This window comes from Crinia signifera, chromosome 6, assembly GCF_055691185.1.
Source record: "Crinia signifera chromosome 6, ASM5569118v1, whole genome shotgun sequence".
NCBI classification, from domain to species: domain Eukaryota; kingdom Metazoa; phylum Chordata; class Amphibia; order Anura; family Myobatrachidae; genus Crinia; species Crinia signifera.
Window position 1 is genome coordinate 183,340,302 of NC_139222.1, and position 8,861 is coordinate 183,349,162.

At 47.9% G+C, this 8,861-nt stretch overlaps 1 protein-coding gene across 1 annotated transcript; it reads right to left on the bottom strand.

Annotated features, from left to right (window-relative positions):
- Nucleotides 1-272: 272 nt before the first annotated feature.
- Nucleotides 273-7,238, bottom strand: LOC146008735 (uncharacterized). Its single transcript, XM_083148370.1, has one exon. The coding sequence runs from the start codon at nucleotides 6,056-6,058 to the stop codon at nucleotides 1,268-1,270; it is 4,791 nt and encodes a 1,596-aa protein (XP_083004496.1). The 5' UTR covers nucleotides 6,059-7,238; the 3' UTR covers nucleotides 273-1,267.
- Between the last annotated feature and the right edge of the window lie 1,623 nt (nucleotides 7,239-8,861).

Below are 8,861 nucleotides of genomic sequence, written 5' to 3' on the forward strand. Positions count from 1 at the left end.
TGTAGTCACACTAAGTTACTTTGGCAGTTTTATATGAGCAAACTGCTCTCTTACTATATGACCACGTTCACTGGTTGTTGTCTTTTACATATGTATCAATACCTTTGAGAAAGCTGTCAGTCAGACAGCGAAACATGTCAGGGAGCACCTGCTGATTTTATCCTGTTGTACTACTTTTGCTTAGTATTGGACACCTTATCTTTGGAGATTTATACAATAAACATCATTCCTGGGTGTCACGGACCCACCGGTCGCCTGCTCCGATACGTCAATCTGAGCAGCGCCGGCCGTGACTGGGGTTCACTCAGGACACTCGGGTCCTTTCCTTGAGGTACACTGCCACCAGCCAAAACCTGATTTTAGCGCCTGAAACTGCGCAAGGGGCGGCTTGGCTCGCCCCTGACCACACACTACAAGATAACAATGGTAACGTTTTCCAGCCTTTCTCTTATGAGGCTAATGAGTCTTAAGAACACAGAACCAGGACTGAGAATATGTATTATTTATTCCTAGAAATACTACAGAGCTTTAGACAAAAATAGTTACAAGATTTTACAGTGATTTTAAAAGTACACACGAGTTTTAAATGCAATTTCAAAAATAAAAAGGGAAAAAAGACAGAACCTATCTTACACTTAAATACAGATCCTGACGTGGGGGGATCCTCCACAAGAAATCTCTCGTCGCCTACAGCCTGTTTTGCTAGACCCCCAGGTAGTGACACTGACTATAGGGAGAAGGGTCTTGTTATACCTTGCAGACTCCCTCATCCCTCCCACCCTTGGGATTTTTAACCATTCCCTTGCTGAGCCTAGTGAAGGTCTCCAGATATAGGATCTTTCCCATAAAGAATTTCTCCCTGCTTTGAAGTAGATTTTATACATTCCTCAAGTGATAAGAGGTCATTTAGTGCAGGGCCAGAGCCACTTTGGCCGGTTGGCTGGACACTATTGCTCTCCCCCCCAATCTGGTTTATGAGGGGTCTCAGATCTTATCTTACATCCTAACTCCAGAGGAGTCCACAGATGGCTACACTCCCTGGGTCACCAATAGTCCACACACATAATACATGACATGTTCTGATCTCCCACATAATAATCACAGGCGGCATGATTTTACCAAACATATCAGACATACCTTGATTGCACAGATAATCATAACAGGAGGCATACGTTAATTTGATCGATCACCTGATCTGATCGTTACACCTCCCCCTTTTAAAATGGCGCACAGTGGTGGTGACCCACGTCACCATCTCCTCAGTGCGCTATTCACTTCCTCGCCGTGAGAGTCCATCCGCATTACTGTGGTGGGCACCCTTTTTGTGCTGGATGGTAAAAGTGTACTGCTGCAGTATGAGACTCCATCTTAGCAGTTTACCATTATCTCCGGCAACTCTATTCAGAAATACCAATGGGTTGTGATCTGTAATTATTAAAAAGTCACGTCCGTACAGATATGGCTGGAGTTTTTGGAGAGCCCACACAATCGCCAAACACTCCTTCTCCACGGTGGCATAGGCTACTTCTCTGGGAAGCAATTTCTTACTTAAGAACAGGATGGGATGCTCCTCTCCTTTCTCATTGACTTGGCTGAGCACAGCACCTAGCCCATAATTGGAAGCATCAGTCTGCACTATAAACTTCTTTTGGAAATCTGGGGCCTGCAGCACAGGTGACTTAGCTAATGCGGACTTCAGCGCCAAAAATGCCCCCTCACATTCCTTTGTCCAATTGACCACCTGGGGCAACTTCTTTTTGGTTAAGTCTGTCAGTGGTTTTGCTAGAGTGCTGTAGTGGGGTACAAATTTTCGGTAATACCCAGCAGTACCTAGGAAGGACATGACCTGTTTTTTGGTTGTGGGAGTGGGCCACTCCGTTATAGCCTCTACTTTGCTTAACTCTGGGCGAAGGGTACCACCTCCAACACAGTGCCCCAGGTAGTGTACCTCACCCAGCCCAAGCTGGCATTTCTCTGGTTTAATCGTCAACCCGGCCCCCGTGATTTTACTTAACACACTGTTCAGATGGATCAGGTGCTCTTCCCAGGTCTGACTGAACACCGCAATGTCATCCAGGTAGGCAACGGCATGTGTCTCCTGGCCTTCCAGCAGGTCATTAACCAGGCGCTGAAAGGACGCAGGTGCATTTTTCATTCCAAAAGGCATGACCAGAAACTCAAACAGGCCGAATGGTGTGATAAATGCAGACCGCTCACGGGCCTCAGGTGACAGTGGGATCTGCCAGTATCCTCTACTCAGATCCATGACAGTGATGTAACGTGCCTGGGCCAGCTGATCTAACAGTTCATCTATCCTGGGCATGGGATAGGCATCGAACACAGTGGCATCATTTAACCTTCTATAGTCTACACAGAAGCGGGTGCCCCCACACTTCTTTGGGACCAGTACAACTGGGGCAGCCCAAGCACTGTGAGACCGTTGAATCACCCCCAGCTGCAGCATTTCATCAATTTCCCTCTTCATGGCTTCCAGCACCTCAGGAGAAGCCCGGTATGCTGGCTGCCTGAGGGGGGTCTGACTACCTGTGTTTACATGATGAGTTACCAAGTGTGTTTTTCCAGGCTTCCCTGTGAAATGGGACTTGTAGGGCTGCAGTGTGTCAGTGAGCTGTGCTCGCTGTGCCTCTGTCAGTTTATCACTGAAGTGGGCATCAGACAGGGATCGCCCCTCCTTAGCAGCAGCTGCTAAATCCATCAGGGGGTCAATTCCTTGCTCATTCTCAGGCAAACTACACACAGCAAACACACAAGCCCCCCTTTCGTGATAAGGTTTGAGCATGTTGACATGATACATCTTCTGCCTCTTACGTCCCTCCCCTTTTTCCACAATGTAATTAACATCTTTGATACGTTGTATTACAGTGTAGGGACCCTCCCAGGCAGCCTGCAGCTTGTTCTGTCTCATGGGAACCAGAGCCAATACCTTTTGCCCCACCTCAAAGATACGCTCTCTAGCCTGTCGGTCGTACCATTGTTTTTGCTTGGTCTGTGCAGCCTTCAGGTTGCTCTGTGCCATTTCCATTAGGAACTGCATTTTCTCCCGGAATTGCACCACATAGTGCACCACGGATGTTTCCGGGGTGACCAACTTCCCCTCCCACTCCTGTCTAATCAAATCCAGGGGTCCACGGGCACGGCGCCCATACAGGAGTTCAAAGGGGGAGAAGCCCGTTGATTCTTGAGGCACCTCCCGGTATGCAAACAGGAGGTGCGGCAAGAACCTTTCCCAGTCCCTTCCCTGGGACTCCACAAAGACCCTCAACATCTGTTTTAGGGTACCATTGAAGCGTTCGCAGAGGCCGTTCGTTTGGGGGTGATAGGCAGAGGTGATGAGGTGATCCACCTGCATCCTCTTACAGAGACTCTGCATGAGCTTGGACATGAACTGAGTACCCTGGTCAGTTAGCATCTCCTTTGGGAACCCCACCCTGGAGAAAATGGATATGAGCGCATCCGCCACTTTGTCTGCGCGGATGGAGGAGAGTGCTACAGCTTCAGGGTACCTCGTGGCGTAGTCCACCACAGTGAGAATGTATTGTTTCCCTGAGCTGCTGGGGATAGCGAGGGGCCCCACAAGATCTACACCAACCCGCTCAAAGGGTTCTGCGATAAGTGGTAATGAAATGAGAGGTGCTCGGCCTTGGTCACCGGGCTTCCCAGCTAACTGGCAGGCATGGCAGGAGCGACAGTAATTAGGTACATCGTTCCCCATGTTAGGCCAGAAAAAATTGGGCCTCAAACGAGCTTGAGTTCTTTTCGGATTCATATGTCCGCCTAAGGGAATTTCATGAGCTATTTTCATTAACCCTTCCCTATAAGCCTGTGGAACCACCAGCTGCCTGTTAGGACCTTCATCTTCAGGGTCCTCTGAGGAAGGTGGCTCACGATATAACAGCCCATTTTCTACATAAACTCTGACTGAGCCATTCCCCGTTGGGACCTCCTTGGCTTGCTCTCTGAGAGCGGCCAAGCTGGGATCGGTCTGCTGTTCTGCTTTGAATGCCTCACTTCTGAGCAGCTGATCAGTGTGGGGAAACAAGGCAGGCAAGCCCCCCCCCTCCTCTAGGACAGCATCTGAACTGGAGACTTCTACAGGAGGGGAGGGGGGTGGAGGGGTATCCACTTCCAGGGAGTCCCCTTCCACACAGGCAGGGGTTAAATCACAGCTGTTCTGGGCTGCAGCTCTCCTTGTCTGAACTGCTAACACAGAGATTGGCTCAGTATTCTGTACAACCCCTGATACTGGTGCTTTCGCAACATTATCTGGTAACGATACATCACATAATTCTACCTTAGTACAGGCATTGTGACCCACTTCCCCCCTGTACATTTGCAAAGGGTTAGGTTCTGCTAAACACAAATCTGCAACCTCACATACATTTACATTACGATTGTAAAGCTCAGCAGGGGTCGCCTGAGGGACAGAAGGGTTAGCTAGTAACACAGAGTCAGTACCAACATCACTTTCATTGACATAGGCAGTGTGCATCTTTCCAAGATCAGTCCCCAAAAGCACACCGGCAGGTAGATTGTCCAGCACCCCAACATCACGGATGCCTCTTCCAACCCCCCAATCAAGGTATACCCTGGCCATAGGAACATCAGGGTGGACCCCACTCACCCCCCGTACAGCAATAGTCTTTCCTGGGATGATGTTCTCTGGGCCCACCAAGGCTGAATCTATGAGAGTCAGATCTGCACCTGAGTCCAATAGCCCAAGCGCCACCCTTTGTCCTACCTGGACTGGTTGTAGATTGTCCCGGGGTCTCTCCTGGGGTCCTCCTACACACAGGACGGCAGGCATAGGTTTCACGGCTGGGCCCCCCACAGGAGAGTTCCTCTTGGGGCAACGGGAACGGAAGTGCCCCACTTCATCGCAAATAAAACACCTGCGGCTGGTTGCCAAAACAGGTTGTCCCCCCACCCCCCCAACAAATGCAGCGGCTGCTGGTTTAGTTGAAGAGGGCTGCTGGGACGAGTCTCCGGGTCTCCGCTCTCTCCAGCTGACTTGCCCGGGCGTCCCCCAGGTCTTCTTTGCCACAGAAGCCCTGGTGCTGGTGTATTGGTCTGCCAGGGTGGCAGCCTTTTCTGCTGATTCGGGATTCCGGTCCAGGACCCACTCTTTAACCTCAGCTGGGCAGAGTGCGATGAACTGCTCTTGCAGAAATAGGTCCTTCAATTTATCATAGTCCTTTACTTGCAAGCCCTCAACCCACTGATGCAATAGGGTTGACAGTTGTGCTAACAGGCCCCCATAGGTATCAGAGGGGCTGCGCTTTAAGTCTCTGAACTTCTGTCGGTATGCCTCAGGGGTGATGTTGAAACGCTGTAGCAAGGCTTTCTTTATGGCAGTATAATCTCCATCCAGCTCCTGGGGAAGGTCAGCAAATGCATCCAAAGCCTTTCCCCGCAGCCCAGGGGTTAAATAACTTGCCCATTCACTGGGGTCCAGTGCAAACTGCCGGCAAGTCTTTTCGAAACTCCTGAAGAAAGTATCCAGGTCACCATCTTTCTCCAGCACGGGAAATTGGTCATGCCGGGGCTTTTTCCTACCCGGGTTACCAACAGCGCTCTGGCCGCTGAGCCTCACCAGTTCCAACTGGTACTCACGCTCCGCCTGACGCTCTGCAGCCTCTCGCTCGGCTCTGCGCTGCTCAGCCTCTAGCTCGGCTCTGCGCTGCTCAGCCTCTAGCTCGGCTCTGCGCTGCTCAGCCTCTAGCTGCATTAGCTGCATGGCCATTGTGGGGTCCAGGTCCTTCATTTGCCTGACAGCAGTTTGAAGGTAACTCTGCAGTGTAGACTCACTGTTGCCAGCAGATGCATCTGACCCTGGCAGGGCATCACTTGTGTTGTCTTGTGCCAACTGAGCCCTTGGAGTAGGAGTGTCCCTGGACTGGCTTCCTCCAGCAGCTAGAACCCGATCGGCTTCCATGAGTGCCTTTATCATCAGTTCTTTACTCAGGCCAGACCAAGGGATGTCCCTCCGTACACATATAGTCGCCAGATCATCACGTCTCATCATCCGGTAATCAGACATCCTGAGTCTCACACTTGTCAAATAAAATGATAGTAAAGAAAACAAGAGAAGGGAGGGGAACAGAAATTGCACTTACTGTGTGACTTTTAAAACTATAGTAAAGCTCTGAGTTCTGATTCTGGTGATGTGGGTATTTCTCACAAAATTCTACCCACACTCACTTAAGTTCTTAAAGAGAAAAATGAATTCTCCATCCCACCGCTTGCCGCCAAATGTCACGGACCCACCGGTCGCCTGCTCCGATACGTCAATCTGAGCAGCGCCGGCCGTGACTGGGGTTCACTCAGGACACTCGGGTCCTTTCCTTGAGGTACACTGCCACCAGCCAAAACCTGATTTTAGCGCCTGAAACTGCGCAAGGGGCGGCTTGGCTCGCCCCTGACCACACACTACAAGATAACAATGGTAACGTTTTCCAGCCTTTCTCTTATGAGGCTAATGAGTCTTAAGAACACAGAACCAGGACTGAGAATATGTATTATTTATTCCTAGAAATACTACAGAGCTTTAGACAAAAATAGTTACAAGATTTTACAGTGATTTTAAAAGTACACACGAGTTTTAAATGCAATTTCAAAAATAAAAAGGGAAAAAAGACAGAACCTATCTTACACTTAAATACAGATCCTGACGTGGGGGGATCCTCCACAAGAAATCTCTCGTCGCCTACAGCCTGTTTTGCTAGACCCCCAGGTAGTGACACTGACTATAGGGAGAAGGGTCTTGTTATACCTTGCAGACTCCCTCATCCCTCCCACCCTTGGGATTTTTAACCATTCCCTTGCTGAGCCTAGTGAAGGTCTCCAGATATAGGATCTTTCCCATAAAGAATTTCTCCCTGCTTTGAAGTAGATTTTATACATTCCTCAAGTGATAAGAGGTCATTTAGTGCAGGGCCAGAGCCACTTTGGCCGGTTGGCTGGACACTATTGCTCTCCCCCCCAATCTGGTTTATGAGGGGTCTCAGATCTTATCTTACATCCTAACTCCAGAGGAGTCCACAGATGGCTACACTCCCTGGGTCACCAATAGTCCACACACATAATACATGACATGTTCTGATCTCCCACATAATAATCACAGGCGGCATGATTTTACCAAACATATCAGACATACCTTGATTGCACAGATAATCATAACAGGAGGCATACGTTAATTTGATCGATCACCTGATCTGATCGTTACACTGGGTCACGAGCTGAAAATGGTATTATCCTTCTACCATCATTTTGGGACTCCACCATCTACCAATTGCGGATTAAAAATACGTGCAATCGTTGAGGACACCTCTATTCCAATCTGGGGTTCATCCACATCCTCCAGCGTAATTCAAATCCAGCGAGGTTTGTGGACCCAGCATTTATCCAGCCCTACAAATAGCCCAAAAGAAACTAACATCTCCAGGAATTTCCTATTGAGACTCCCTATTGGACTCCATACCACTAAGTATACTAAGTATACAACCTCAACTATTTTAAGTTAATACGCAAGTAGATAAATTGTATATCTTATATGTTTTTATACCATGTTTGTGAGGTCCGATACCGAAAGTATGGGGACGGTGGACCGGTGACGCAACTACAGGCCAGGAGAGTCTGGGATGGCTATTGGTAAGTGTTTATATATACGCTTGCACATCATGACTTGTACCGTATCCTGATGATCCAGAATTAAAACTTAATGATACCCGGTTGCTACCATGTTATAAAAGGTCTAGAAGCCTTAGAGATGTCTTGGTAAAAACATACACCTCAGCAGACACACGGAACAGTAGAAGAAAGATCCTTGGTTGTGTGAGATGTACTTGGGTTACATGCAAGTTCCTCATACCTGGAGATGTATTCTATCAGCCACAGTCGGGAAAGCCACTGAAAATTAGGCATACACTGACATGGCTTAAATGAGTTATCTGGTTTAGGAGCTTTTAGGGCCAGATGTATTATAAGTGGTAAAATGGAGAGTGATAAACAGCCAGCCAATCAGCTCCTACCTGTTATTTTTCAAACCCAACAGGTAGGAGCTGATTGGCTGGCTGTTTATCACTCTCCATTTTATCACTTTTTGAAGCTTGATACATCTGACCCTTGGTCAGTAATTAAGTTTTTTACTGTTTAAATAGTCTTTATAAATCGTGAAAAATCATGTCTTATAAAATAAGTGGAAACTATTTGAGATTAATAATATGTAGATTTGATAAGCTAATTATCTAGCAGAAATTATTTATATATGATTTATATTTGATCTTTTTGATTGTGTATATATAATTATGTGTTTAGTTTAGTTGTATATGTATTGTAGATATTTGCACAGTTGCCCTTAGCTTTATGAAACATGAGCACAGAGATGCGGTGAGCCGGGGACAGCTCACGGCGGATGACGTCACTTAGTAGCGCAGACGGACCGGGCATGCATGCCGTGGACAGTCGGATGCTGAGGTTTTTCACGTAAAGGTTGGTTTGTTTGCTTGTGTAGTTTAGCCTGAGGAAAAACAACATAAAGTCTGCTCCGCTATTTCAGAATAGCATAACCACCATACCAGGATTCCCTCTGCTAATTGCAAACATTTCAATGATGTCCTCTTGCTTGTGTCGACCTTTTGTCAATGTCAGCATTTTTCATGTAGTCATATTGTCAATGTTGGCCTTGTCTATGTCAACCTTTTGCCACTGTTGTTCCTTTGCAGTTCGACCTTTTTGGTGTCAACCTGTTGACTGTCTTTTTAGACACTGTCGCCCCAGAACTGGAAAGGATAGTGTTAGTCTGTGGGGACACCTGTCTGGTTTCCCTCCTTTGAGATTCTGGC

What these genes read in the sequence shown, in the direction of transcription:
- LOC146008735 (XM_083148370.1), bottom strand. Translation starts at nt 6,058, where the DNA reads ATGTCTGATTACCGGATGATGAGACGTGATGATCTGGCGACTATATGT.